We start from the raw sequence: 27,263 nt of genomic DNA on the forward strand, positions 1-27,263 counted from the left end.
AGCTAAGGCTGGACACAGCACGGGAAAGGATAGATAGAGGGGAAAAGAAAGAATCTGCAGGGCGGGTTGACGGAGCTTCTGGATTCATAAAAGCCGCAGAGCTCGCCGGTAGGCAAGCTGCAAAGTGGAACGAACCCCTGGATCTGGCGTAGACCGGACCTCTCTCATCGACACATGCACACGCTGCGTTGGCTAAGAGGTGCAGTGGAAGCGGAGCGGGAATGGCTACTCGTCTCGGAAAAAAATGGCCATAAAAGAGAGCTGCCGGGGCACAAGGTTGCCTTCCACAAGGCCCATCTCGCTTCATCGCGTCCCTAACTAAGACGGAGGCCACCTCTATCCTCACTTGATCTTGACATAGCAGACGTTCGTCGTCATTCCATCTAGAACCTCACCTCGAACCCCCCCCCCCCCCCCCCCCGCCGGGCCCCCTCCCCATTTCATTACACCATGAAGCAGGCTACCCGAACCGACATCCACGAGATACTCGCGCCGGTCTCGCCATCGAGCAACAGCAACAGCAACAGCAGCAGCGGCAGCGGCAGCGGCAAAAGCGAACACGGCTCACCCCCCAGGGACTATGACTGTTGTTGTCCGCCGTCGCCCGCATCCCCAGACGAGACGACGCTCACCATCGTTTCCTTCGAGCCCAACGACCCAGACAACCCCCATAACTGGTCAACCGTGAGTTGAGCAAATGCTTCACTTTATTCTTCTCTTCCTTTGCTTCAGCAGGCGCCCCCCAAAAAATGTTAATCAAATTAAATTAACGACCCTTCTTCTTAACCCCCGTTGGTATGGAATATAGAGAACCAAGTCCCTCATCTTCTTGGCCGCCTTCCTCACCACCACAACCACCTCGTACTTCTCCACGCTGTCGTCCAACTTCTCGCCGCCCCTGCCGGAGTCCTTTGCCGTGCTCGACCCTTCGGGGCCGCAGAAGGTTCTTCCCGCGTCGCTTTATCTGGCCGGGTTTGTTTTCGGGCCGCTTGTTTGGTTTGTGTTCCTTATCTTTCTTGTTCTAGGATATAGTGCCTTGGCGCCTTTCCGTCGTTGGTCTTCGATCTACGAGGGAGACTTGAATGTCTTACAACGGGTCCTTGGTGTTCAACCGGAATCCGAACGGACTTGATGAGCATGTAATATTGTTTTGCTAACCCCGGGATCTTGTGTTGATGTAGGGCGCCGCTCAGTGAATCCCCCCGTGTAGGGAGATGGCGGATCCTGGTGGTCGGCGCGGTGCTCTTCGTGCTCGTCTCTATCGGGCAGGCGGTTGTGGACAGCTGGGCCGGGCTTCTGATTCTGCGGTTCCTGGCCGGCGTATTCGGGTCGCCGCCGGTGAGTGTCTTTGGAGGCGTGATTGCGGACTTGTACAAGGGGGAGGTGATCAGGGGTAGGGTGATGATGTACTGGTGAGTCTTCTTTTCTTTTCCGTTTTGCATTAGTTTCGTCATTCCGGTTGCAACACCTGTGGGCACTCTTCGAAGGGAATAGGGCCAGGATGATGTTTGGATTTTGCCGGGGTGAAGGTGACGGCTTCATAGACGAATTTGCAAAAGAACATCGAAGAAGACGGGAAAAAAGGGAAGGATAAGAGTACGCTCAAAACCCGCTAACTAAATGCTTTCCCAGGTCAGCAACAACCTTCGTGGGACCGCTCGGAGCACCGATCATAGCCGGATTTGCTAGCGAGAAGCTCGGCTGGCGGGCCGTCTTCTGGTAAGTCTACCCCTTTCTTTCCTTGAACTTGGCCTTCTGTGCCAAGGGGGTGGCAGTTGCTGATTCGTGAGTCTGCAGGATCTCGCTATCTCTTCCGGTGGCGTCGCTGCTTTCCGTAGTCCTCATGCCCGAGACGCTTGCGTCGACGATCCTGAGGAAGAGGGCGGCGAGGTTGAATAAGGAGTACGCAAACACGGGCAGGCGGTTCGTGGCTCCGGCGGATCTCAAGCGGGAGAGCGCGTGGATTGCATATGTAAGTGCCACCTGCTGTCATTTTGCACGAAATATGTGGACGAAACTGACCAGAACAACCAGAGAACGACGCTCGCCAGACCGTGGCAGCTGCTCTTCGGGGAGATGGTGGTCTCTCTGTCCTGCATCTATCTGGGCTTCATATACGCCGTGTTCTACATGTAGGTCCATCATCCGCTGCTTCCTACCAACGGATGATCTCTGGCTTACAGACGGGGCAGGCTGGTCCAAATCTTCCCTGCCGTCTTCCAAGGCCTGTACGGCTTCTCCCCGGGCATGTCTGGCATTCTCTTCACGATAAGTGAGTTCCCCCCTCTCCCCCCCCCCCCCCCCGATATCATCCTCATCTCCCCCCGAAACTGAATTCTGACAATCAAAACACAGTGGGACTCGGCACCGCCATCGGCAGCATCATCCTGCTGTGGTACGACGGGGTGGCCGTGCGTCTCGGCGCCCGACATCCCAGCAAGAGAGAGGAGTATCTCCGTCTCCCGCTAGCCTGCGCCGGCGGACCAATCTTCGTCATGTCCATGCTGTGGCTCGGCTGGTCGGCACGGGCCGACATCCACTGGCTGGTACCGCTGGCATCCGTGGTGCCGTACGGGGTGGCATACCACTTGATCTACGTGGCCATTGTCAATGTACGGGATTCGGAGAGCCCGCCCACACCCCTGCTACCGTGAGAGAAGCAACATAAGCTGATCTTTTTCTTTTTCTTTTTCTGAGGAACAGTACGTCGCCGACGCATACGGCATCTACTCTGCCTCGGCGCTCGCGGCCATGAGCATGACGCGGAGCGTGGCGGGCACGCTGCTCCCGCTGGCAATCGAGGACATGCTCGCGGCGCTGGGGATCGGTTGGTCATGTACGCTGCTGGCCGGCACCAGCGCCCTGCTGGCGCTGGTGCCGTTTGGCTTCATCGCCTACGGGGAGAGGATCCGCGCCGCGAGCCGGTTCAGCACGACGCTCAAGCTCGAGGCAGGTCAGGACGGCAGCGACCTTGGCCGGGTGACAAGCTTGCCCGCGGTATAAAATAGAGCGCACCGTACACGCGGAATGGTGTGTATCTAACCTATTGTGACGGGAGGAGCTGGATTGGAGTGGCGGGAACGGAGGTGGGCGGTGACGCGGGATAGGACGGGATCGAGGGAGGTCTATCGGAAAGCGGATATGGAATGTGGCCGTTGCCCCCTTTTGACAGCTGCCCGAAACATATGAAGGAGCCTTGTAGATGGTGGGCCTGACCTTCGACCAGATACCCCTCGCTTTCCCTTATTATGGTTTCCTCGCTCGTGGCGCGCGAGCGTAGGGTGCGTGTGGATTCACTTTGAGGTTACCGCTGCATTGCCGCAGGGAATTTCACTTTGGCAATGGACGCCAGGCTGATACGAATTGTAATACCCCAGCCTCGAATGCTGGAATTCTGCAACGGCGTGTCCGATGATTATTCGTAATGCAGGTCGTTTGTTAGTGCCTTGCAAAGTTAGTACAAACTGGTACTGATCTTCGTCAGGCACCCGTGGACGTGTCAGGCTCAACTTTTCAAGACTCGTTCGAGTCACAGGCAGGCTCCTAAAGTTACTGTGAACTTCCCCAGGTGAACTTTCAAGTCACTGTTCCCATATAGCATGCTAGTAGAACAGCCGGACTCGGAACTCTAGGGCCTAGGCTCTTAAGTCTCTATCGGAAAGTTGAATCAGTACCCGGCAGCCTTAACGACCTACCTTTAGAGTGTAAAAGAATCAAAATGTTAGAGTTTAGATAGAATGACAGTATGAAATTCTCTCCCTCTCGGGCTTTCTCCGGCATTCTCCCCGCGCTACCATCCACCACCACTGCCAACAGCAACCTGGAGTCCTTGACCTTACCTAATACCTACTACCTTACCTACCATGGCCCCAAATGCGCGTTCTCTCTTCGGAAGCCTGCTGCGTCGACAACCGCGCACTCTCAACTGTGTGAAGTTGAGCAGGGCGCAGAACGAGAAGCTGGGCCGAGTGGTGGTGCGCGGGGGGTTCGGTACACGGGATGATAGGGAAGGAGGAGAAGCGTTGTTTGGAGTTTCTGGTTGCGTAGAAGTGGCCGAGCAAGATGGAGAATTTGGGGGATTATTTGTGATTGATTCGTGCTGATTGGGCGTCAATACATCAGGAGAGCAGAATCTTAGGTTGCATTGCGTCGCGATCTTCTTAGGACGTCGTTTGTATGTATTTAGGTATGTATGCACCCAAACATCATATAACCAGAGGCAGAATCCACTTCCCCTCCCCTCTCAACTTTTCACCCCGCTTATAGCCAGTTTCTTTTTTCTTTCCTTTTTTCTCTTTCTTTTTCTTCAAACCTTTAGGAATCTTGCATGAGCTCTCGCTATCATCTTATTTCTTACCAAAGCACGCAACGACTTGAAATGCCGAACTTCCAAGTCCAACCCTGCACCGAGGAGGATATCCCTCGCGTCTTCGAGATCCTCTCTGACACTTTCGCCCACGACCACGAGTATGTCGATGCCGTATTCCACAAGCACGACACCCCCGAAGGGCGCAAGAACGGGGCCGAGCAGTTGCTCAACACCTACCGCCAGGACCCCTACGGCCATTTCATCAAGGTCGTCGACACGGACACGGGCAAGACGGTCGGCGCGGCCAAGTGGAACATCTACAAGGCGGGCGAAGTGCCCCCGCAGCCTGTGTTGAGTGGTCCGTACTGGCCCAACGACGAAGAGGAGGAGTTTGCGAAGGCTATCTGCCAGGCCTTCTTCGCGCCGAGACAGAAGATCCTCAAGGAGAACGACGGTCGGCTAGTAGGTACGTTTCAGTGATCTCAACACTTTTTATCATTACAACCTACCTTACCTACCTACCGATGGTTTCTAATTTCTGACTGGATGTGTAACAGCGCTCGAAATGCTCATGGTCGACCCGGCGTACCATGGCCAGGGTGCAGGAAGACTCCTGGTGAGATGGGGCACGGCGCACGCAGATAGATTGGGCGTGGAGGTGAGTAGTATTTCCTACCTACTAATACCTACCTTACCTATGTATGCTCATTTACTGTGTGGAAGAATGTCTAAACTAACTGGATCATCTATCTACCTTACCCAGGCCTTTGTCGAGGCCTCTGAGCGAGGTCGGAGGCTCTATCAGTCGGAAGGGTTTGAGGGGCCGTACTACGAGGTCCCCGTACCCGAGAAGTTTGCCGATCGCCGCAAACAGGTGTACTACATGATGAGGCGCCCAGCAAAGGCTGTGGGCCCGGAATCTGCTCCTGTTGGTGAGTCGGCGTAATGGGATCGAATTCCCTGTTCGTATAGTATGTTAGACCTTGAGGATACATACCGTACCTTCGGCAATGAAGAGCATTGAATAGATTGTTACTGAAAATAGACGGTTATTGAAACGGTCCTGTACGTAAGGCGAGGTAGTCCTTCCCCATCATCCTCCCGGTTCCTCGCATCTTCTTAGTGCTAGTACCGTACATAGGTGGTAATACCGTAGTATTCTGGGACCCGAGGAAGGACTTGTCATGACGCCTCGCTTCAACTGGTAACGTACAGGTAGGTACCTTACCTCACCTCGTATTCCGAGCTCGATGAAACGAGCGTAATTTACCTAGCTTGGTGTCTCTCAACGTTCGTATCTAACCCAGACGATGCTTTACGGTTGTTACCGAATCCATATCAAGATCTAAGAACCTGAACGCCAAAGTGGACTCAATGCTCCGCATACTAGCACTGGTAGTAATGGTTCACCAGTTACCATACTTAGCCTCCATGGGATTCCTGGTTCTGACCTGAAAGCTGAGTTTGAGGAGTCACAGCACGTCTTTGCTTATTGCTACCTAGGTGCGTAGGCCGTACCTTTGCTGTGCTAAAGTGTGCTGAAACTGGGAGAATTACCTACATTAAGGGATCTATAGCGGTCGAAGTGACTTGTCAAAGCAACTGTTGTTTAGCACTGCTTATAGAGTGGTATAAACCAGCAGATCGGACTAAACAACAAAGATAGGTATGGACTTGCCACAATCAAAGTTAGAAATCCCCATCGAATTCCAACATGGCAGCATCCTCACCCAATCTCGTCAGCCCCTCCAGCACGAGCACACTCTCGTCCTCCTCTCCGAAGACTCCGTCAAAGCTGGTGCCGCCCACAGCCGTGGCCAGTATCTTGGCGGCTGGCCCGCTCACATGCCCCCCCAGATCACCAAGCAGACAGTTCAGTACAGTCCGCATGTCATGTTCGAAACTATCCGTATCATAAACTGCCAGCCCGTCCAGGACGCAGACTACCGTCTTCTGCGGCGCCACATGCCTGACCAGAAAACCGAACAGCCAACAGAGCTCGGCAAGCCCGCCTCTCGCGAGACGATCGAGGTCAATGTCTTCTGGCCGGAACGTGGCATCGGCGTAGTGCTGCAGTAGGAGCTGCGCGATCAGACTACGGAGCACGGCCGCGGGCCCCGATGGGCTGTCGTCAGACTCGACGTGCTGTCCGCAGAAGAAAACGAGCGAGATGATGCGCTCCTGTAGGTTTAGCGCGCGCGGTCCGCGCACCAGAGAGGCTGACATGAGTGACAGCGCGAGACTGGCCTGCGCGGCGTCCCGTTGCGGCTCACCTTGGATGAGCAGCTTGCTGGAGCCTGGGCTGGTAGCCCAGAGCTGGAACTGGGAAGCTGCGACGATCTGTCGCGCGTGGTTCCGGTAGCTGGGAGGGACCGACCCTTCTAACTCCAAGGCGACGTCGATGTCGGTTTGGTCAAGGCCGAGTATGTTGAGTACGGCTAGGAGCGTGGATGCGGGAATCACGGGCGCCTGCTGGGTTGTGGCGTATGGGTAGTATGGAAACGGGACCGGCGGCCAGGGTCGCGCAGACTGCGCCTGTGCTTGGTGGTAGTATTGGGGAGGACAAGGCGGAGACTGCCATGGGGGCTGTTGCGAAGCGTACTATAGTAGCTGTTGCGCTTGTGGTGCCGGCAGTTGTGCCGTAGCCTTCAGTGTCACACTCTCGCTCTCCTCGGAGGCCCGTATCATGCATTTCAAATGCTTAATCTCCTCCTTCATTTCCACGAACATCACTGTGCGCTTTGTTGTTAGAACGGACTGGAGCTGAGAAACGGTGGGGTGACATGTTTTGATACTGCTTTGCCTCCTCTTCATGCTTTCTCGCGCCGCCTACCAGCATAGACAGCATCTCATTCAGTTTGTCTGCCTGTTGGAAGCTGGAGTCCTTGAGTTCGCTAATACCGCCCAAAACTTGTTCAGTGCCTCTCTGAATGATGTACTCTATCCTGCCAGCAGTCTCGATTTCTACAAGCTCGATCTTGCTGATATCTGGGCAGAAGGTATGTCAGTTTAACGAGGTGAATTGACCCGCGTTGGGCCCCTATTTGTTGCAGGCTCACCCTCGAGGATCAGCTCCATAGCGGCTCGGGTCGCAGCAAAGTGCGACACAGTAGCTTCGTTTATGAGTTGCTGGCTCCTAGTCTGGATCTCCGCGAGGGTGTCGAGCAGGGGCTGTTGGCCGTTGCCAATCAGTGGCATGGATTGAGCGCCCCGTTTGACTGGCTTGGACCATCGATACGGCGAGATTAGCTATCGTTACTGGGAGAGAAGACCTGGACGGCTAACTTACAGGTGTTGGTGAGGAAGTACACAATGGTTCCTTCGACGGCCTTCAAAATACAAGCCACCAGCTCGATGGACCTGTCGATGATGTTCTGATCGTCAGGAAACGTGGCCAGGAAGACCTCAATTTTGGCGAAAGTCTGGTCGAGATCTTCTCCATCGACCATCCCCGTGATTGTATGCCTTGCCCTGGATGCTGTTTTGGCCGCCTGGTATTGATTGATTAGACTTGTGCGCTGCAATCTTGCTAACTTGCCCTTCGCCGGAGTGCTTACCTGGAGAAGCACCTCAACTACGGCCTTGACCGCGGACACGTGTCCCATGTCCGGGACCTTGCTGACGAGGTCACCCGCCTCGCCCCCTTTGTCAGCGAGCCAGCGGTATGTCTTCTTAACTTGTCCCATGAATTCCGATTTGCTGCTGTCAAACTGGACTCTGGCATTGTGAGGCCTTTGATGTATACCATCCCAACTTGTCGTCAGCCGGATGCTGTACTGGGGATATTTTTTCTGAGAGTAGCTTTGGCTCATCTGGCTTCTCTTGAGCAAACTGTTTCAGGGATCTGTCAAAAATGCTTTTGTCTTCCCAGAATTTCATTGCCACTACCGCAGCGGGACGCTTTCTGCCTGGTGGCAACTGCCCGCCGTGGGTTGCCAGCGTGCCATGGCTTGGTAGCAGACCTGGGTGCACCAGCCGAGAATGTATGGCCATCTTCGGGTCCATAGCTACATACTGCTTCACGGAATGGCCGTAGAAAATAAGCAAACCACCAAAGGCCTCACTGGCTTGAGGTGGGCTACTGTCGATGAAGTCTTTAGCAGGAGGCGGGAGAGACGGCTGGGGCACTGAAGAGCTTCAATCTGATATAGTATACTGTATTGTTATCCTTTGGGCAAAGAAATGGCCGGGGCAGAACTTATCTTAGGTCTCGGAGAGCCGACTTGCTGTTGCCTAGTCCCGATCTCTTTACTGACCGTGTACATGGAGTCCGGAACCGCTTGCTCGGCGGGACAACGCGCTTAACTGGCGGCATTTTCCCACAACCTGGAACCCCATTCAGAAGAGCATATGGCATCTCATATGCAGCGGCACATTCTGTGTGCAACTCAAGAGAGAAGAGATCCGCAAGTTGCACATAACTCGAGAGGTCACAGCAAAGGTGCCCCCGTAATGCAGCGCACAGGCACTTATCCAGCCGTAAAGCCCAGTATTAGGTGGGTCATTGATTGATCAGGACACACGAAATGATTCTTGTGTTCATTTTCACATCAGACTTCGCCTCACGCGTGGAACCTCGGGTACTATAGCTCTAGGCAAGCCGCAGAGTTATTGGTCCGTGGCGGTCTTTCGGTCACATTATCAGGTGAGCCTTCAACATGCAGGAGTCCCGCTCAGAGTCTTGCGGGTGGTTGCTCTTTCCAACTTGGTGCGCAAGCGACAAGATTAGTACTTGTACGGAGGCGGAAGGAAGGCGCTCTCGAGGGCTGGGTTCTCATCTATGATCTCCACCGTGCTTCTGGCATGAAGAAGTAGCAGACTGGACCCCGACACCCGGTTTCAGGTAGGTAAATCGCTATCAATCCAGCCTCGGCTTGCTTTTTGATACTAGTACACTTTAACTACAAAGTACCTCAGGTCTCTATAGCCGAATCCACCGTGAGCCAAGATGCGAGGCTCGGATGAGTCCACGACGCCGGTGTCGCCGACCTCTGTGGACAATGTCACCCGTCACAATGAGAATGTACTAGTATTCGCCTCGGGGGTTGAAGAACGGCACAGTGGACTTGAAGGGGCTGAGGCGGCCGAAAAGACGCCTGCCGAACCTGGGCAATTAGAGGGCCAGCTCCACGAATTGCGGGAGAGGCTCGCACGGCTCGAGATGCAAGCCTAGCGGGAGGTAGAGTTGACAGGAATGGAATACTCTATGAGCAGGGATCTTTCACTTGCATTGGCCAGCCAGCTGTCTGACGTCGAACGCTCTAGCCAGGAGCTTGATGACGACTCCTTCACAAGGAGAGACCCTTTGAACCCATGGTTGCTTCGCCAGGTGTATGCTGCAAACGACATGTCTGGAGCGGCTGATAGAGCCCGTACTGGGCTATCGACACCGCGGGGGTCGCCCCCAACAAGCATTGCTGCGAGGACGAGGATTCTGCTTCAACGGGAGCTGAATCGTGTGACCAGCGAGCAGAACCAGATTCACAATATGCACGTGGAATATTTACGACTACGGGCGATGCAGGAAACGTATGAGGCTCAACGCGAAGAATTACGCCAGACCAAGCTCGAGCTTGATCGTCTCCGGAAAAGATGCGAATTTGGATCGCCGTCGCCACAGACCGAACAGCAGACGACGCAGCCGCAGTCAGTATCCAAAGATGTGGTTCAGCGTCAGGTCATAAGGCCTCGGCTGAACAGGGCCACTTGGAGTTTGTTCAAGATGGAGATGATGGAAAAGAAAGAGATCTCGGTTATTGACGTGCTCGATGGTGAGCCAGCCGTGCCGCTGAACTTCCAAACTACTCTGCACCTTTCTACCGAGGGAGTCGACAGCAAGCACCCGGGTTACAGGTTAACGCTCGCGAGCCCGCCGCTAATAGTGCAGTTACAACAAAGCACGTCGTCCCCGGACAGGCCCCGCTTCCGGAACGAATCCGCATCAACCCGAAGCACATTGCAAGCATGCTGAGACAGATACTAGAAGACAAAGGCCCGCCTGATCAGATTGAAGCGTTTAAGGAGGCCCCATTTGTCATGATCAGACCGTACAAGGCGCTCGTCTCCTATTCCGACAGCATTCAGGCGAAGCCCCAGGCTCTCGAAGCAAGGTTCGAAAACGGAGCTGCTGGTCCCCGACATTTTGATGCTGAGACGTACGACGAAGACGAATGGGACGAACTGACATACTCTCAGACGGCCTACGAGCACCTAAGGTGCCTCGTGTGCTTCATGGATACAGAAATTGAGCAAAAGCTGGCATATCTCAACAGCCACCAGTGCCAAATGGTGACCTTCGCGGACACATGGCATCTCTTCAAACCGGGGGATCTGGTGCTTGATCAAGCCCGGCGACAGACCTACCGGATCTACAGCATCTACAGTACCTCCCACAAACATCCCTCGCCATATCGCAAGTCACGGCTTATTGGCGTGAATAGGGTTAAGAGGAGCTATTCGCCAGACTCCAGTGCATTTGGCTAGACTTTGACGGCAGGCGACTAGGGCCGAAGCGCCGTACGTTCAGGATTTCATAGTTCGAGGGAGCAAAGGCGGCCACTGCCCTTGAGGTCTTCCCACTTCGCTTCGCCGAGCTTGAATACCGCGGGGTAAGCGGCCGTAAGGATTAAAAGACAGGGGAGAATCTGACGCTACGACAGCGGCTCATCGCTCGGGGCAGACTATTCGTCGATATGACGACCTACAAGCACATGCACTACAGTGGCTTTACGCTGGACATGCGGGAAGACGTGGACATCGATGTCGTGGTCGACTTTGAAGAGGCATTCTCGCACTCTTACAAAGTCCATGCGCCCGAGGAGAACTGGAGGCCCCAATTGGAGATCCTGATTGAGGACCCTCCCGAGTTCACCTCAAACGATGACTCAATCGCTTGCGAGGCGGAGTGCTGAGCTGACGAGGTAGTTCACAATGATCTCTACTACGTCGACTAGAAGCGAAACCGGAACTTCACGGCTCTGTTGATGCCGGGAGACGAACGGCGCCAACCGGCTCTAATGATATACCCCCGCCCGGTAGAAGATATCAGAGAGGAAACAAACCTGGCGGATGAGGACCTCATAATCATGTCGTATCTCGTCTTCGGCTTCATTACACGAAATCGAAAGTGGGGTAAGTATTTGCCTAGTTCAGATGTCTTTTCTCCCAAGTCCCATCCATTTGTCATTGTCGTGAGATAGCAGGCCTGTTACCTGTCAGGGCTAACGGACGCAAACTCCACAACAGCCAAACTCGACCTCAAGTCTCTAGGTTATCCGCGAGGCTCCGCGAGAAAAGGAGATAGGACGCTGAGCCCTGTGCCTACAGAGTGTAAATCTCAGACTGCCTTCGATCAGTTGGTCCTTCCGAAAGGCCACAGAGAGATGGTTCAGTCACTTATTGCACAGCACTTTCGGGACAAGGAGCTCGCGAGCAAGGAGGATATGGCCATGCAGGACGTGGACATCGTGCGCGGTAAAGGTAGGATCGAGACCCAAGCCCAGCGGTCACCAGTCATGCTTATGGCTGTACAGGAAAAGGACTGATCCTTCTGCTGCACGGAGCGCCTGGGGTTGGTAAAACCACGACAGCTGGTCAGTCTTCGCCTGGCGTTTCCCCTCTATTTGTTGTCATCTTTCGGTGAGATACGAGCGTGTTTATGAGACACTGACGAGCAGTCATCTCCACAACAGAGGACATAGCCAAGATGTTCAGGAAACCATTGTTCCAAATCACTTGTGGTAGATACAGGGTCTCCTGGATCTCAAGCTCACAATGTTAACAATCCTATTTCCATCACAGGCGACTTGGGTACGACCGCATCAGAGGTCGAGAAGGCCTTGGAAACAAACTTTGCTCTGGCCAACAGATGGGAGTGCATCCTCTTGCTTGACGGGGCGGATGTGTTCCTTGTCGCCCGTTCCAAGGAGGATTTCAATCGCAACGAGTCTTGTATCAGGTACGGTTCCTTTATTTGTCCCTTCACTTTTCCCTCTAACGCTTCTCTTCCTTCAAGTCGTTTCTCTCTTTGGTTCTCTCCTGTTCGCCCCTTTCCATCCTCGGCAATGAAGCTCATTTACTCGTGACAGTGTTCCTTCGCGTGCTCGAATACTATGCGGGTGTTTTGTTCCTGACGACCAACCGAATTGGCGACTTCGATGAGGCGTTTACGTCCCGGATTCACATTAGCCTGTACTATCCTCACCTCGATCTCACGTCTACTGAGGCCATCTTCGGGCTGAACCTGCGTCTCATTCGCGACTGCTTCAGCAAGAGCGGGCGCCCGATCGAGATAGAAGAGGACAGGATTATCGACTTTGTCCGTCATTACTTCGAGACCCACAAAAATGAGAAATGGAATGGTCGACAGATCCGTAACGCCTGCCAGACGGCGCTAGCTCTGGCCGAATATCGCGCCCAGAGGTCGAACTACGAGCGCGTCACGGACACCACGGCCGTAGTCCGCTTGGAAGTGGATAACCTCAGAATGGTGTCTAATTCCTATCTCCAGTTTATGAAATATCTCAATGAAGTGCGCGGCAAGGGTGTCGAAAGGTGGGCCAAGCAGATGTCCATCCGCGCCCGCGAGATGGATGTAGTACTCAGTAACAATGATGAGGAGAGCGGCGAGAACAAGGGAAAGCCGGAAGCCGACAGCAAGGAAAAAGCTGCTGTGCCCGACCGGCAGCAAGCCACCCTTGCGGTGTCCGAGCAATACTCTAGGTTGCCGACACCACTCGGTGTGGTACAACAACATCTCGTCCCTCCAGGGAGCGCTGCTCAAGGTTCTGCACCGACATCACCGGGGTATGGCCCGACGTGGGCTCCGCCGCCGGTCCAGCCGGCATATTACCCCTATTACACGAACCAAAGCTACCAGCCGCCCGTCGGCAGCGGGAGTTTAGCGGCACAACATGATGCCTATGCCGCCTGGTCTAGAGCACAACAGGCTGTTCAACAGGCTCCGCCGGTAGGCCAAGGCCCGGCGTTGTACGGAGCACCGCCTCCCGCCTAGCGAAGGCACTTCGCAGTGAAAAAATGCATTGCTATACCAACCGGGTGCTCCGTGGGTTGAGTTGACCTTGGTCACTAAGTCTCGCGCTGGCGGAGGCAGGGGAGGATGTTCCACTTAGTCCGCGATAGGGAGTAGGTTTGCTGGTGTTTCTTACATTCGTTGGATGAGTCAATGGGCCAAGAATTGCGTCCTTGCTAAGCCTGAGGCGGCTTTGCACAGCGGATAGAAGTCGAAAGGCAGAGCCTTCCTTACACGGCCTCACACGGATGGGCTCCGTCATGACGGCCGCGTTTAGGCGGGCCGCCCCGAAGGGTCCCCCGACTTTGTGTCGAATCTCCACTAGCGTTGCGGTATCCAGTGGGTCTGCTTCAGGGGTAAATGGAGGACCCACTTTCAACGGTGTCTAACTTTCTGCCGGTCAAATCTTGGCGGTGAGCCTGTTCCAGCTGTCAGCTGTCCTTTTCCTGCCGCTCAATGAACCGAACCCCAGCACCTCAAAGCAACATCCACCAAGACCGCATAGAGTAATTGTTTCCTGCCGGCTGTCTTTCTGTCGTAACCTTCCGTGATACCAATCGCCAAGCGCAATCGAGTTCACCCCACATTAGTACACTGCAAGTTATAAGTAGTCTTCTAATCCGACGGGATACGGTGCCGCCTCGTTATCTAGGCGCTCTCACGACTTACACCCGCAACACACACCCATACACACAATACCCAGACCGCTGCCACCATGTCTACCGACTTAGAAACCTTCGACTTCATCCCGCTGCAGATCGACCCCAAATCCAAAGCCATCAGCGCGGCGCCACCACAACAGGCCAGCAGCAGCAAGGCGCTCGAGACGGAGCTGGCGGCGCTCAACGCGCTGCACAAGTCGCTGCACTCGCTCGAGGCGCCGCACCTCGTGCCGCCGCCGCCCGTGCCCGTCAACCCGAAGCGCAGCGCCAACCTGAACAAGCTGCGCGAGAGCGGCAACGCCGAGTACCGCAAGCAGCGCTACGCCGAGGCCGTCAAGTTCTACACGCTCGGCCTGCAGATGGCGCTGACCCGCCCGCACTGGGAGCCGAGCCAGCTCGTCCGCGAGGAGGTGCACGCGCTGTACAGCAACCGCGCCCAGGCGCACATGCAGCTGGGCAACTGGCCCGAGGCGGCGGTCGATGCCGAGGCGAGCGTCGAGGCTAAGAGGCAGGGCAACGCCAAGGCGTGGTTCCGCCGCGGGAGATGTCTCGTGGAGATGGGCCGGCTGGCCGAGGCCAGGGAGTGGGTGGCGCGCGGGTTGGAGTTTGAAGGGGAGGAGAAGGAGCTGATTGAGTTGCTGAAGGAGATTGATGGGAAGATGGAGGAGGAGAAGGGGAAGAGGGATGCTTGAAAGGGTCCGGGTTACTCATTAGGAGCGGGCGGGGTTAGTCCGCGGTGAGGACGGGGTTGTTAAGCCGGCGTGCTGTACATTTCTCTCTTCTAGACCTCTATGTGTAGGTCGTTCACACTTTAGGTTAGGCGTTCCGGAAATTCTTGCAGGGAAGGGTAAATCCAAGTGTCATGACGGTTTGTCTGAGACAGCTTTGGAATCGGAGTGTGCATATTGCGCCTTTCCCAACTCAGACCACAAGGCATTAGCGTTCGGTTATGGTACAATGACCAAAGGAAATGCCAATGCTGGAAAGCTGCCCTCCCAATCCCCCAGCTTCCTCATGCCCTAACCACCCTCCCTTCGAAAACATTGTAACATGCCCACTTTGGATCCTTGTAGTTGTGATCCGCCAAAATGGAAGTAATGCCAGTAGATGATGCCAGAAATACGGACAAACAAGACAGAGAATCCAGGCACCCCGATGACGAATCGTCCTCCCTTCCAACCCGTAGTCGATGGCTCGCAAATGCCCGGACGGCTCGTCGTCGCTCCCCAATAAGCGGGTGGTTGAGAGACATCCAGCACAGTTCGTCGTTCCAGAAGCCATCCCACACCCTCCCACGTTTATCGCTCCCCCATCTCATGCCGGTACGAGGCCCCTTCCCGTATTAGAACTGATCCCACCTCATCCCTCGGTAATCGACCGCTTTCACGCCTTCTTCTCGTTGGTGACCTCCACAACCGACGGCTTTCGCGGCCGCATAACCGCATCCTGGCCCGTCATCCGCCGGCCGAGCGCGCGGTCGAGTTTGGCGCCCAGCGCGAGCTTCTGCAGATTGGCCGTCTTCTCCTCGTTCAGGTACACGCGCTGGTCGGAGAGGCGCGGGTTCTTGAGGCGCTCGAGCCCGTCGACGATCGGGCGGATCTCGGCGGTCACACTGTCGGTGCTGAGGACCGTCGGGGTGATGGACGGCGCGGTCATGCTGAAGGTGCTGTACCGAACCGACGTGCGGGTCTAGACGAGAGTGGACAGCAGAGCGATTAATTCGGGTTAGTGGCGAGGGAAATGGGGATGTGCGAGTTTGTGGAATGGATTGGGGATTGAGGGTTGGGATGGGCCGCGTCTCTAATGGATTGGCGGTGGGAGGACAGACGTACCGATGGGGACATGATGGGGCGGGAGGAGTCCAAAGAGGCAGGCATCTTGCGGTGTACGGTACGAGCCTGGTTTTTGCTCTGTAACCTTCCTGGCTTTTATGAGTGGAAACTTGGTTTATGACGATGTTGCAATTTGAAACGCCGGGACGGCGAGACAAGGGCGATGAACGCAACGTTGTCCGGGGGTCACGTGGCAAATCCGCTTCGGCGTGGTTGGCACGCAGTCGCAGGGTCCGATAGCTGTGAGAATGACTGGGGAATGGTTGAGAGTCAATCGCTGTGAAAGAGTGTCCACGACGAATTAATGGGACGAGAAGCGATAAGTCGGAAAAGGAGATGAACGGGAAGGGGCAGTTGTTGGGCAAAGAGCCAGGGGCATCCTGCAGGGGCCAGATGCCATGTGGCATGGGCTGCAGCCGGCCATGCCGCTTTGACCACTGCATTCAAGCATGAGGGTGGGCCGATAGATGGGTGCCAAAACTAATAAAAATGGGCAAGACCATCATGCGTTGCCGGCATTCTTTTTCAACGGAACCTAGGAAAACACGGTCTTATCACCATCTATAATAACGCAGGCAATCTCCGACAGCTTTTCGTAGTTAACCAGTCAACCCAATGACTCAGTGAACCGTACCGCTTCACTTCATTGCCATAACCTTAACCGAACGGTATTGCTTGTTTGTTCCGCGTCTGGCCACCCGACGGAGAGACGGAGACCAGATGTGGCTGATTGAACATGCACCCGCCAAATCCTTGCGAGCCTTAAAACATCTGTCAGCTGTCTTGCGGGGCTCACATTGACAAGTCTGTCTTGGGTTGTCGCGCATGTCGTTTTTGCGGCGGGCAATTTCGGATTGGGCGAGCTGGATAAGACGACGGGAAGGCTGGACTGGGTCTCCAGAGTCCAACCTTACCCGACCTTCAAACGAGGCCACGAAGTCAACTACATGTATACACTTAGCCAAGCTCTCAACGCCCTGAGCCAGAGCCAGTTCCTTGAAGGCCTGTGAGCCGCTACAGATTCTCGCCGAGTCGCACGTGGCGTTGTCCAGGTCGATGCAGGTGTCAAATCTTCGAACCAGGGCCAACAGCCGGGGTGAGGTAAGGGGTTGTGCATGCCGTGATCCCGCAAGCCGGGAAAAGAGGATGGACAACCCATGATGCAATCTCGGAGCGCAGGCATCCTGTGCCGGGGGATAGGAGAGATTTCCACGCTGTGCAACTTTTTCAGGGTTACACTGGATGTCCCAGAGTCCAGGTTGCCCTGGGCCGTTGCTCGCTGACCGTTTGACATTTGTAGGGCCCACAAATCCTTCCGCAAGGAGCGGGCAAGTCGATGTTGGAACATCCGAAAGAGATGGGCGACACTATTTGTACACGCCCGAAGAAGGAATGCCGTTCCATAAGAAGCGTCATTGAGCTATCGCGGCTCCGGTAACGGCCTGCACAACATTTATCCGTACGAATAAGGGTCAGTCTAACGCCTGCTGCATCACCCGAAGCATGCGGGGAGTGCTCGGCGGGGCTCGCTGTCTAATCCCCCGAGGTGGTGAGGATACATACTATTTTGGGGGGCTCGATGAGGGTTAACGGAAGACATCGCTCATAGTTGGGCCAGTGGTTGAATTTCCTACCCATTGTTTTCTTCTGCTGCGACCGCGATTTTAGCCCCAAGAGCCCCGAGCCAACCCCCTCTACACCGCAGCAGGAATCAGGATAGGTAGATATCACCAGGGCGTAGACGAATATGTGGAAGCCCACATCGACTACCGGCGAGGGAAGCCAGCCTGTTCGCCGGTTTGCGCAGATTGTCAAGCTCAAGTCAGAGCATTTGAAGGAATACAAGGAGGTTCATGCGCGGGTTTGGCCCGAGGTGCTGAAGCAGATCAAGGACTGCCACATCGAGGATTGTAGGTGCAAGACAGCTGCGGCAGTCCGGCAAATGTGACACGAAGGAGGACGCTGACGATATCGTGTGCCCGTCCAGACAGCATCTACTATGACGACAACACACACATCCTCTTTGCGACGTTCAAATACACTGGCTCGGACTATGAGGGTGACATGAAGCGCATGGCCGAGAACGCTAAGGTCAGGGAGTGGTGGAAGATGACCGACAAGTGGCAGGAGAGCATGGTTCCCGGTGCGTTGAGCTCTGAGGCCGGCGAGCCGAGCTGGTGGAAGCCCATCGAGGAGGTGTTTTACTTGCCGTAAGGCGCAGGTGGACGAAGATGTGAAGATGGTGAGCTCAAGGGGTTACTGGAACTTAAAGTCAGTGTAGCCCGATCTTTCACGGCTTGCGAATGACAAGAAGCAATCGATGGATCATTTGTGGTGTCATTCCGGCAGACGTATGCGGTGTCTACCTAGGTGAGACCACTAAGGAGAAGCAAATCATAACAGTATACCGCAGGCCTTGCTTCGATGGCACTGTCAAGGAAGGGTTACAACTCACGTTCGACATCGTTCCATCGATTGTCTTGGTGCGCATATCCCTAGCAAACTTCCAATCTGGCCAGCTCCCGGTCATCCAAACAAATATTGCAATTGCATTCCGCGTTCTCCCAACCAGCAAGATGATTCTGCCTCCAGTCCATTCCCCGATTCTCGAATCGAGACCTTGCAAGATCTGCGTCCCAGAAGCCTCAATAGCGACGACCACTGCGGGATCAGCTTCAATCAACCGTCGGATCTGGTCGCGGTCTTCTCTAAGACTTTTTCCCGGAGCGGTGGATGACAAGATGGCATTCATTCCAATTAAGACAGGTAGGTTTTCCCTCTCTCGGCACCTACCAACCTTTATAGTGTTGGTCATTCCATGACCCGGGTCGATGGTGAGATATAACCGTAAGCGAAACCCCGGCGTCGCATGGTACCTATCTGAGCGTGTTATAATTTCCATTTGAGAAACAACTCTTTATGATATTTGATCTCATAATCTGGAATTGCACCCATTCGTTCTCTAACCCCGATCTAGGAAGCTTTAATATAAGATCTGGAACTTCGGTAGGCTCCTGGGGGTTACCGATGCAAGAACCTAAGCTAAGACAGTGAGCTACGGCAGCCCATCTTCCAAAGAATACAAGTCGATACAAACGAACTAAACCTCCGACATTCCGCTCCGAGAAACCAAGCGAACATAGACGTAGTTATACCTTAGTCCCCGTCTCGAATACAGCTCAGTTATAGGAAGGCTCAAGCTAAGGCCCGGTAGGACGTTGCATATCTTATAGGGTAGCTACGTATCTTCCATATAATATACTTCCAACACTACTAAGGACCCCCGGTCTGACAGTTGACTCCCCGCCCGGTTTACATGCACTAGCTGCGCCTGAGTGGGTAAGCCTGTAACTCCGGCTCCAGTTCCCCAGGTCTCATGGCCCGGAGACCTCGGGTCCATGATACGTAGGAAGTGTCGTATTTGGAAGCAATGCTGTGACACCATCAAGCTGGCAAGCTGCGGGAGCGAGGCACGACAACAGTCCTTGATTGGAAGGCCAAATGACTGATTGGGGACCTGGAAGCCAAGGCACCGATCCAGGAAGATGGCTGCGAAGGGATGGCTTGACCCAGATGCCTTCACGACCCACTTCAAGGTTCCGTCGTAGGAACCCATTCGCGCCTTCCCTTCTTATAGCACGACTGTATCCTGCTCACCGCCAGTCATTCGCGATTGAATGATCTCACCTTTCCGTGTCATTCAAATGCTGCTACCTTATATCTTTCCAAACCCCTTGCCTTTACCCTGTCAAGCTCTCTGACAGCCAGAAGTGCCAGAATAACTTCTGTTAGGGAAGCCCAGCGCAGCTCCCGGCCTTTCACTTGTTTCTAGATTCAAATCACCGAATCAATGGTACAACTAACATTGATATTCCTATTAACATTATGAAGAAAGTGCAACGCTAACGCATCAGGTGACATTCTACCACAGCATCCACTGGCCCAACGATGGAACCATTGCGAAAAAGATCACCTCCAATCCGAGCCCACCGACTCTTGCGAGCCTTCCCAACTCTTGTGGTCATACTCCTGAAGAGAAAAACAGCTGATCTCCAAGTTCTCTTAGTTTCAAGAGTGCTTTTGTTCTCCTTGGGTCTAGAGGGCAACTCCACTCTGGACCTCTTCTGTGCCTTTGGGTACCTTAGTGTACCCGGGGCGTAGCTCCCAGCCGCTTCCCCCATGTTTGCTGCCGGGACGATACCCTTCCGCTCTTCTTCATTTGTCGAAGTTAGAAACCACGATCCCCTCCTCCCTGTTGCTTTCCGCGATCTTGTACGCGGTCGAAGACTCGAAGGATCCTCTTCGGACGTCATCGACCCTGCGCTTCCACGCCGGCACCCACGGGTCATACCCCTTTCTTCCCTCTCTTGCGGCCGGAATTGCTAGCGCTAGTCGGAGCTTCAGCTCGGTCAGCAAGATGCTTCAGAGGCAAAGGGAGGAAGGGTCGACAAACATTCATGCGCCCTAGCGACCAGACTTACCGTCCTTGACACAATTTCGACAACACCCATGGTCGCATCTTGTAATCCATTCCCACTCGTTGGTGATTGCGTTCCTCTCCCACTTTGGGTTGGGCGACATGTTTCTGCACCAGCCGCTGCTATTGCGACCTCCGCATTTGCAACATGTCCACCCGCCGTCTCCCGCACTGCGAAAGTCGCAGTTGGCAAGGGGGCAGCTGGACGTCGACGGCTGGGACGCCGCAAAGGTGATGTTGGGACAAGGTGTCTCATAGCCCGTTGTCAGGTCTATAACGGCGGACGGGCAGTAGTGCCATGTCACAGATTGGTGACCGCAAGAATGGTAGTGTGGGTGTCCGTGGCACATGGTTGGCTTGGGAAGTAAGAAGGATGAGCGTTGGCAATGACGGAGATGGTTCAGCCAGGAGATCGTGCCTTAGGTGAGAATCCACGAAGTTTGGGCTGTGAGTCTGTGACGGGACTAACAGTGGGATTAAACTAACGGTTGTATAGTACGTCCACAGCAAAGAAACAGTTGCCGCCCTTGACTACTTATATGGCTTCGGTTCGTTAGCTACGTCCTCACCTTCTCTTCGGACCGGCCCCGCGCCCGTCACCAAGCCCGAGACTAGTTGAGCCACCGCTCGTCAGCTGCCGCTTCTGGAACCATTGGCGGAGACTGGATGAAGTGCGAGCATCAATGTGATGGTATGTACATCGGCATTCTCCGCCTAACAGTCGATCCCCAGCTCTTCGTGGATGATGTGCGGGGATGGCGCCTTTGTTGATAGGTTACCACATACCAGGTCCCGACAACCGACGGCCTCGTCGCCCATCTACATGAGATCGACGGGTATACGGTCATACGGCATGGGGGTCGGTTTAATGAACGAAGGTCACGGTAGGTCCTCGTGCACCCGAGCGTTCCTGATTCGCATTTTCACCTTCCGTCGTTGCATTTTGTCTTGGTCATATGCAGTGCTTTGTGTGGCACAGATCGGTCGATCGTGCTTATTGTCCAACAATGGCTTCTCAACAAACCTCACCTGCGACCTTCTTTGTTGATCTCTAAACTGTTCCGAGCTAACTACAATTCTAGGTCTTGAGTCCTTACACGTGTACACATACAGGGTAGGATTCCCGCATTTGGCAGTGCTCGCATTGTGGCGCTATTGGCAACAATTCATTGAACCAGCCATTTCTCGAATCACAATCGTCCTCCTATTCAAAAGCAACACACCTTTCCGACACCAAGATCTCGGAAACTGCACTAGTTAGAGATCGGCGCAAGGATAGCCGATCTTGGGTTCTCACACTCTCGTCACATCCCAATCGTGCGGACCAGCCAGTGTTCGGACTGCAGCAGGATCTCCTGTCGCAGGGATGCAACACAAGATCTGGCGAACCCAAAGCCACTATGATCGGCGGTTCACATCTTGCGTACCACGGAGCTGGGAACAAGGACAGGGGTCAGTACTATTTTGTGACCGATTTGATCACCTGCACTAACCCGGCAACCCGGTCTTCCCATTTCCACCTTTACTTCCCTATTGCCCAGCCTCCCATATCCGTTTCCAGCTGCGCCCCTGCTCCCAGATGCGTCCCCGCGTCCCTGGCCCATGGATCCGAGGCACTGTCGACGTTCCGTCCATAAGGCTGCAGACGGGCCATATTGATTTTGGGGCCAGTCGGAAAGGGGTGTAAAACCGTACACCGATAGGGGCTACCGGATTGTTCCGTCTACGATCGAGTGGCCAGTGCTCTATTGCGAAGGGATGAGACAACTCGACAAGGCTAACGTTGCATTTCGCGCAACTTGAGCCCATCTCACAAGTTGCACAACTTGGTGGGATCTCGTCCAATCCACGCCGATGAGTCTGACACTGACATCGAGAGATTGCCAAGGCCACGCCTGGGAAGCCAGCAGGGAATGGGATTCCCGTCCAACAGACGGGACCTCGTCGAGTTGTCTTACTGTTGGACCTCCTAGCAGCCAGCCACTGCGCCAAGTGCATGAACGTCGGCCAGTGATTGGCATGTCGGCGTGACCAGCGACTACACTATGTAAATTGGTCTCACCACAGGGGCCTAGGTGCTGGAGAATGCGTCTTCGGCACTCGAGCCGCGGCTTCGGGTTTAGCTTGAAAGCACTTCGACTAGTACGGAGTAATAAGTACACTACGTGATTGCACCCTTTGTTTTGGTTTCTAATTTTCCTCACAGACGGCTCCTCCCGTCCGGCTTTTAGCCGGCTATGTTGGAACCCACATGAATTTCATGATTCCAGGGTGCCGGCGCCAGCAGCACGCCATCACTTCCCTCATAGCGGCCAACATACGAAGGTGAGAAATCTATCACGACTTGGCATCTCTTGCCGCCCCAACATCCGTGGCAGAGATGTTTGGCTCCTATGATTTGCGGATGCTACGTGGGATGGCGTATGGCTTTAGAAGCCGTGAATGAGCCTGCCACGACACTGGACCTGTGACCTGTCCTGTCGAGGGCCGAGGCCCTCGAGGGTGTGGACCGAGCTAGTGATCAAGCCAGCAAACAGTGGCGTGAATCGAGAGCTTGTTTGGCTCGGAACACATTCCGTCTTCCATGAGCGGCAGGGAGAACCTCGTCACATCAATGAGTTGAGCGGGCAGCTGTTGGGGCGAACCAACTTGAAGTCGCTCGGATCTCCACGAGCCTGTGACTTCATACACCATCTAGCCTAAGGCCTCAATAACATCTCGACTTTGCCGCTTTCTGATCACCACTCAGACGCAAGACGGCAAGTACACCGGAAGGGTGTTGCTGAGTACGAGGTCAGAATACGGCGTTGGTGATGACAGCCAGCCCTCTCGATTCCTAATCTCCATGAAGCCAATGCCCAACCTCCCCATTCCACGTACGATGTGCAACCGTAGGGGAGGGGTCGGAAGGTATCTACGAAGAGAAGGCATCAGATACGCAGCCCTGCCGAGATTGGACGTGCTGTCTAAGACAATGGGATAACGCCTCCAATGACCAACGTGAGATCATCTGACCGCTACTCCGGCATTCTACGGAGGCGGAAGGCGGGTACTACACGGAAGGGAAGAAGGGGACCTCACAACAAATCAACAACGGGTATAGTGGGCTGCCAATGAGCATCAGTACCCCCATGTTCGAACCACCGCCTCCCGCGCCCTTGATCACACCCGAGGGTTCGATCCTACGCATTTTCTGGCAATTCCCCTTCCCAATCGAGCGCCTTGCATCCCATCGACACACCACCTCCTAGACACCATCCCCCCGCCCACCATCACAACAGCCGCCAACCGCCAACCGCCAACCGCCAAGCCTGGGGATCACCTCCCCTTCCTCCGACTCGAACCTGACCCCGATCCCGACGTTCCCGACGTTACCCCCGACGCCGAGGAGGATGACGAGCCTCCAGGATCGGGTCCGCACGTGTCACAGCAGACGTGGTAGCAGAACGTGTCGGGGCTGGTCCGCATCCGGTGCTGGCACCAGCGGTACTCGTTGCCGCGCCCGCCGCACTGGCAGCACACCCAGCGCCCGCCCAGCTGGGACAGCCGGCAGAGGCCCGACGAGCAGTCGGGCGATATCACGCAGCCTCCTGTTGCGCTGCAAAGCACCACCCCGCCCCCCCAAGGGTAGGTTAGGTAGTTAGTTAGCCAACCAGGTCAGAGAGAGCTTCGTACGGTAATTTTTGCTGCGTGCTCTATGGCTACCCTCTTTTTGCCTCAGGAGCGGGGGACGTGGAATTTTGAAAGAAAGGACGGGGGAAATCGGAGGGCAAAAAAATGCATTGCATTACGTACCACGGATCGTTGTAGTCGACCTGATTCATCAGGGCTGCACCCCCGTCGGCGAAGTATGTCTCGTTGCACGGCTGCGTCTCGCCTGTGGTCGGATCGGCCGTGGCCTTGAAGCAGTACTCGTAGTGCACCACCATGTCGATCGGGCGCGGACAGGAGGGCAGGTCTAGAACAGAGGAAAGAGCGGGGACACGGGGTTTTGGGTTAGTCTGGTTTCTTCTTCTTCTTCTTCTTCTTCTTTCGGCCTCTCGGGATGTTTTTCGAGTGTGGTGCCCAGACGCCCCGGTGGGAGGGGGGAGGAGGTGGGGGGGGGGGGGGGGGGGCCATGTTTGGGTGTTTCTTTCCTCCCTTCCTGGAGCAGCATGCCGCGAGAGAGAGAGAGAGACAGAGCGAGAGAACCTGATGGATACGTGACGTACGGTGATGGTGGAGGTAGTTCCACGTGCACATTGTGCTTGTCCTTTCTCTCTCTCTATGTCGACTCTGTTGTTCCTCTCTTTTTCTTGGTGTTTCTCTTCGAGATTAGGGGACCGGCCTGTCGAGGCCACTTCTGCACTTTTCGTCTTCTGGCTGGATCGAAACGTTCGCGGTTTGTATTCTCCTGCTGTTGTTTGGTCGCTGCCCCTTGACTCGGCCCCTTCGAGGTGTCCCGTTCACTGTCAACACCGGAGCTTCCCCGGCCTTTCTTTCTGTATACTGTACTGGTGACAAGTCCAGTATACGTGGAGGATATTGAGTGATGAGCTCTCACAACGTCGCGGTGCCTGGAGCCTGGATGATATTGGCCGCTCAAGGAGCTGTTGATGCGGACTGTAGATGGTTGCTTCGACCGGAGTACGCTCAAGTGAGCATGGTCTGATGAACTGTTCACAGTCTATGATTTCTTTGATCAAGCTTCAAGTTCACTCTCATTCCAAGTCAGTTGCTGGATACCGCTGTGCTTAGGTCACTGTCGCGGTCTCTGTGACCTGGGTGGAAGGGGGTCAGAGTCAAGTGACAGACCTTCTTGATCCTTGTATTTGTGCAAGTTGAGGTGGGCGTCCTTGGGCAGCGAACAAGGGGACACCAATGATGGCAAGCAGGTGCTGGACTGGTCCGGTGAGGACTATGGCTGTGTGCTTTTATGAGGTGTGGGAGGCCAAGGGTGAGTTCGAGGAATCCAGTCTCCGTTTTGATAATGGCAACGATTCTTCTCACTGACAAAGGAGGATAGGAAGCTTAAGGTGCCCGACGACTCAACACCGATACAAGCGCTCGTGGCTTATATAGTTGGAATCCGACCAGCGGATAATGAAGCGAACACAAGGTGGCTGAGATTGAAGTCTCCGAGAATAGCGCCACAACGCCATTGATGAATGAGATGAGGTGTTACCAGGGCCGTCATCGAGTCGGTGGGAACACACCGGTTCTATCTAAGCCCTCCTTCTCCCGCCGGGCCTCGAGGCGTCGTCATCGTGGACTCCGCTTCCTTGGACCAGCCCTCAGCCCATGCGCTTGGCAATCTGTTGCTTTACGAGCTGTGCACTTGGAGGGCGTTCGAAAGCCATCAGTCCGCAGGACAGATGAGGACATTCTAGACGCACTTGAGGACCAATCCGGTCTCGTCAACGGTCACCGAACCCATTATTGACAGCCATGTCCGACCCTAGCGGGGATAGCACGTGGCCACCGCGATTGTTGGTGCGCTTTTCCCTGCCTCCCGTGCGTGGTGGAAACGGTGGAAACACGGGCATCGCTGGATTGTGGGCTCGAGACAGGAGTGACACAAAGCTGAGACAGGACGGCCTCTTGCCCCCCACCGGTGCAGATAAGGACCTTTTCAGCAAAAAGTTTCATTCTCCACGGAGGGCTGACAGGGCTTGGCACGGGACGGCTGCTGAACCCTAAATGCAGGGTCCGGCTTGTTTAACGCACCTTATTCTGTGACTCGTGAGTCTAGTATCACCCGCCTCGGCTCAGCCCAGCGCCCACCGCCGGGGAACCGGGTCTGTCACATGCCCCGGGACATTCTTGCCGGAGGACAACGTCTGGAACATGCCAGACGAGTATTTCTATTAATATTTCCCAGGGCTGATTCTGTCCCAGCTGAAAGAGCCTGCCGTATCTTGTCGAATCCCCGGTTGCGGCTTACGCCCGCAACACCACGCATCGAGACATTTTGGGAGGAAGCCCAAGTGGGCAACGGATGCAGATTCAAGCCAGATATGAGGCAGCAACCTTTCACCGCTGCTGATGGCGCTACATGTGTGAATGGCGAATACGACGCATTCCCTGGAGTCTGATAGGAAGATGAAGATGACGCAGACAGTACACTCCTATTGGGCGGATCTCTCTCAGTAGTCCAACTGCTACAAGTCGGGAGTCTGATACGCTCCAGAGGCTGCGAATTGCTCAACGTCTCATATCCCGGCAAGAGTCAAGCTAAGTGGCAGTTCAACAACAAAATTCCCGCAAATATTGATGTGGCCTTCCTTTCTAGCACAAGGCCGAGCCTCGAGACCCGGGATGGGAGAGCGGAGTGAGGCGGCTCTTACACGGGCCCGCGGCATAGCCACCTCCCTTGACCTTGACACCTGTTCCGTCTTGAACAAGGCAGGGGTTCAATTGAACATCAAAACGATCTGCGCCGGCGTCGATCGCCCAGACCGCATCTACCTCCGTGCCGTGCATGACAACCCGGCAGTTGATTGCGTCGTTTCTACTCGTTTCTACTTTGTCTGGCTTTATCGGTGTCAAGCAATCACGATGGCACGTCAGGTGTGGTTTGCCGTCGATCAAGGAATCCATGGAAACTTCTATGAAAAAAAGAAGAGCCAGTGCGCCGTCTGGGATGCTCTTTCAAGCAGCGTTGTCTTGCAGGGGCCATGCCCAAGTGAGACAGGACCTTCCTCGAGTCTGGAACTGGCTTGTTCGCGAGGACCTCATACCTTGACATCTCATCGTAACACAAATTTAAGTCGAGACTGCAGGCGTCGAAGTTAAGCTAAATACTCATTTTTCAAAGGACGATACCCCCAACCAATGGCGATGCTTGCGTTGCCTCTGACTCACCTTCTCTGCCGGCCAGGAAGGATGCGTCGTACATCCAACATAGTGTGTGAGCCTGCCTTGCCAAGAGAACCTGATACTATCCCCTCGTCTCAAGGTCGAGGGCTGGTCC

General features: G+C 54.7%; 9 protein-coding genes across 9 annotated transcripts; 5 read left to right on the top strand and 4 right to left on the bottom strand.

Moving 5' to 3' along the window:
* Positions 1 to 450: 450 nt before the first annotated feature.
* Positions 451 to 3,003, top strand: B0T15DRAFT_490885 (major facilitator superfamily domain-containing protein; the record flags this gene model as incomplete). Its single annotated transcript, XM_062866728.1, has 9 exons — positions 451 to 684; positions 809 to 972; positions 1,182 to 1,412; positions 1,633 to 1,719; positions 1,798 to 1,972; positions 2,035 to 2,132; positions 2,193 to 2,272; positions 2,356 to 2,612; positions 2,704 to 3,003. 9 exons carry the CDS (start codon positions 451 to 453, stop codon positions 3,001 to 3,003), a joined length of 1,626 nt encoding a protein of 541 aa, XP_062724074.1.
* A 1,208-nt stretch (positions 3,004 to 4,211) lies between these two features.
* Positions 4,212 to 5,481, top strand: B0T15DRAFT_524095 (acyl-CoA N-acyltransferase). The gene is made up of 3 exons (XM_062868741.1): positions 4,212 to 4,775; positions 4,867 to 4,967; positions 5,073 to 5,481. The coding sequence occupies exons 1-3, from the start codon at positions 4,328 to 4,330 to the stop codon at positions 5,253 to 5,255; spliced, it is 732 nt and encodes a 243-aa protein (XP_062724075.1). The 5' UTR covers positions 4,212 to 4,327; the 3' UTR covers positions 5,256 to 5,481.
* Positions 5,482 to 5,998: 517 nt separating this feature from the next.
* B0T15DRAFT_500144 (uncharacterized protein) lies at positions 5,999 to 7,995 on the bottom strand (the record flags this gene model as incomplete). Its single annotated transcript, XM_062867361.1, has 5 exons — positions 5,999 to 6,844; positions 7,143 to 7,297; positions 7,369 to 7,527; positions 7,599 to 7,800; positions 7,867 to 7,995. 5 exons carry the CDS (start codon positions 7,993 to 7,995, stop codon positions 5,999 to 6,001), a joined length of 1,491 nt encoding a protein of 496 aa, XP_062724076.1.
* Positions 7,996 to 9,656: 1,661 nt separating this feature from the next.
* Positions 9,657 to 13,672, top strand: B0T15DRAFT_572501 (uncharacterized protein; the record flags this gene model as incomplete). Its single annotated transcript, XM_062870896.1, has 9 exons — positions 9,657 to 10,080; positions 10,134 to 10,750; positions 10,846 to 10,917; positions 10,969 to 11,213; positions 11,358 to 11,440; positions 11,555 to 11,788; positions 11,842 to 11,901; positions 12,110 to 12,259; positions 12,397 to 13,672. 9 exons carry the CDS (start codon positions 9,657 to 9,659, stop codon positions 13,320 to 13,322), a joined length of 2,811 nt encoding a protein of 936 aa, XP_062724077.1. The 3' UTR covers positions 13,323 to 13,672.
* Positions 13,673 to 13,973: 301 nt separating this feature from the next.
* B0T15DRAFT_104663 (uncharacterized protein) lies at positions 13,974 to 15,019 on the top strand. Its single transcript, XM_062861408.1, has one exon. The coding sequence runs from the start codon at positions 14,056 to 14,058 to the stop codon at positions 14,692 to 14,694; it is 639 nt and encodes a 212-aa protein (XP_062724078.1). The 5' UTR covers positions 13,974 to 14,055; the 3' UTR covers positions 14,695 to 15,019.
* Positions 14,943 to 16,045, bottom strand: B0T15DRAFT_104667 (uncharacterized protein). The gene is made up of 2 exons (XM_062861409.1): positions 15,835 to 16,045; positions 14,943 to 15,691 (listed from the first exon to the last, which is right to left on the bottom strand). The coding sequence occupies exons 1-2, from the start codon at positions 15,877 to 15,879 to the stop codon at positions 15,386 to 15,388; spliced, it is 351 nt and encodes a 116-aa protein (XP_062724079.1). The 5' UTR covers positions 15,880 to 16,045; the 3' UTR covers positions 14,943 to 15,385.
* A 1,406-nt stretch (positions 16,046 to 17,451) lies between these two features.
* Positions 17,452 to 18,122, top strand: B0T15DRAFT_104697 (rhamnose mutarotase). Its single transcript, XM_062861410.1, has 2 exons — positions 17,452 to 17,744; positions 17,822 to 18,122. Exons 1-2 carry the CDS (start codon positions 17,582 to 17,584, stop codon positions 18,046 to 18,048), a joined length of 390 nt encoding a protein of 129 aa, XP_062724080.1. The 5' UTR covers positions 17,452 to 17,581; the 3' UTR covers positions 18,049 to 18,122.
* A 2,043-nt stretch (positions 18,123 to 20,165) lies between these two features.
* B0T15DRAFT_524106 (uncharacterized protein) lies at positions 20,166 to 20,773 on the bottom strand. Its single transcript, XM_062868742.1, has 2 exons — positions 20,316 to 20,773; positions 20,166 to 20,232 (listed from the first exon to the last, which is right to left on the bottom strand). The coding sequence occupies exons 1-2, from the start codon at positions 20,659 to 20,661 to the stop codon at positions 20,180 to 20,182; spliced, it is 399 nt and encodes a 132-aa protein (XP_062724081.1). The 5' UTR covers positions 20,662 to 20,773; the 3' UTR covers positions 20,166 to 20,179.
* Positions 20,774 to 23,629: 2,856 nt separating this feature from the next.
* Positions 23,630 to 24,553, bottom strand: B0T15DRAFT_508787 (uncharacterized protein; the record flags this gene model as incomplete). Its single annotated transcript, XM_062867747.1, has 3 exons — positions 23,630 to 23,909; positions 24,107 to 24,269; positions 24,523 to 24,553. The coding sequence occupies 3 exons, from the start codon at positions 24,551 to 24,553 to the stop codon at positions 23,630 to 23,632; spliced, it is 474 nt and encodes a 157-aa protein (XP_062724082.1).
* Positions 24,554 to 27,263: the final 2,710 nt, after the last annotated feature.

Source organism: Chaetomium strumarium (assembly GCF_033439665.1).
Source record: "Chaetomium strumarium strain CBS 333.67 chromosome Unknown B0T15scaffold_2, whole genome shotgun sequence".
Lineage (NCBI taxonomy): Eukaryota > Fungi > Ascomycota > Sordariomycetes > Sordariales > Chaetomiaceae > Chaetomium > Chaetomium strumarium.

What these genes read in the sequence shown, in the direction of transcription:
- B0T15DRAFT_104667 (XM_062861409.1), bottom strand. Translation starts at nt 15,879, where the DNA reads ATGCCTGCCTCTTTGGACTCCTCCCGCCCCATCATGTCCCCATCG. An exon ending in GCCCCATCATGTCCCCATCG is followed by an intron (nt 15,692 to 15,834) that starts GTACGTCTGTCC and finishes ACTCTCGTCTAG; the next exon opens with ACCCGCACGTCGGTTCGGTA.
- B0T15DRAFT_104697 (XM_062861410.1), top strand. Translation starts at nt 17,582, where the DNA reads ATGTGGAAGCCCACATCGACTACCGGCGAGGGAAGCCAGCCTGTTCGC. An exon ending in GGACTGCCACATCGAGGATT is followed by an intron (nt 17,745 to 17,821) that starts GTAGGTGCAAGA and finishes GTGCCCGTCCAG; the next exon opens with ACAGCATCTACTATGACGAC.
- B0T15DRAFT_524095 (XM_062868741.1), top strand. Translation starts at nt 4,328, where the DNA reads ATGAGCTCTCGCTATCATCTTATTTCTTACCAAAGCACGCAACGACTT. An exon ending in GAACGACGGTCGGCTAGTAG is followed by an intron (nt 4,776 to 4,866) that starts GTACGTTTCAGT and finishes GATGTGTAACAG; the next exon opens with CGCTCGAAATGCTCATGGTC. An exon ending in CAGATAGATTGGGCGTGGAG is followed by an intron (nt 4,968 to 5,072) that starts GTGAGTAGTATT and finishes TACCTTACCCAG; the next exon opens with GCCTTTGTCGAGGCCTCTGA.
- B0T15DRAFT_524106 (XM_062868742.1), bottom strand. Translation starts at nt 20,661, where the DNA reads ATGTGCCACGGACACCCACACTACCATTCTTGCGGTCACCAATCTGTG. An exon ending in TCGAAATTGTGTCAAGGACG is followed by an intron (nt 20,233 to 20,315) that starts GTAAGTCTGGTC and finishes ACCGAGCTGAAG; the next exon opens with CTCCGACTAGCGCTAGCAAT.
- B0T15DRAFT_104663 (XM_062861408.1), top strand. Translation starts at nt 14,056, where the DNA reads ATGTCTACCGACTTAGAAACCTTCGACTTCATCCCGCTGCAGATCGAC.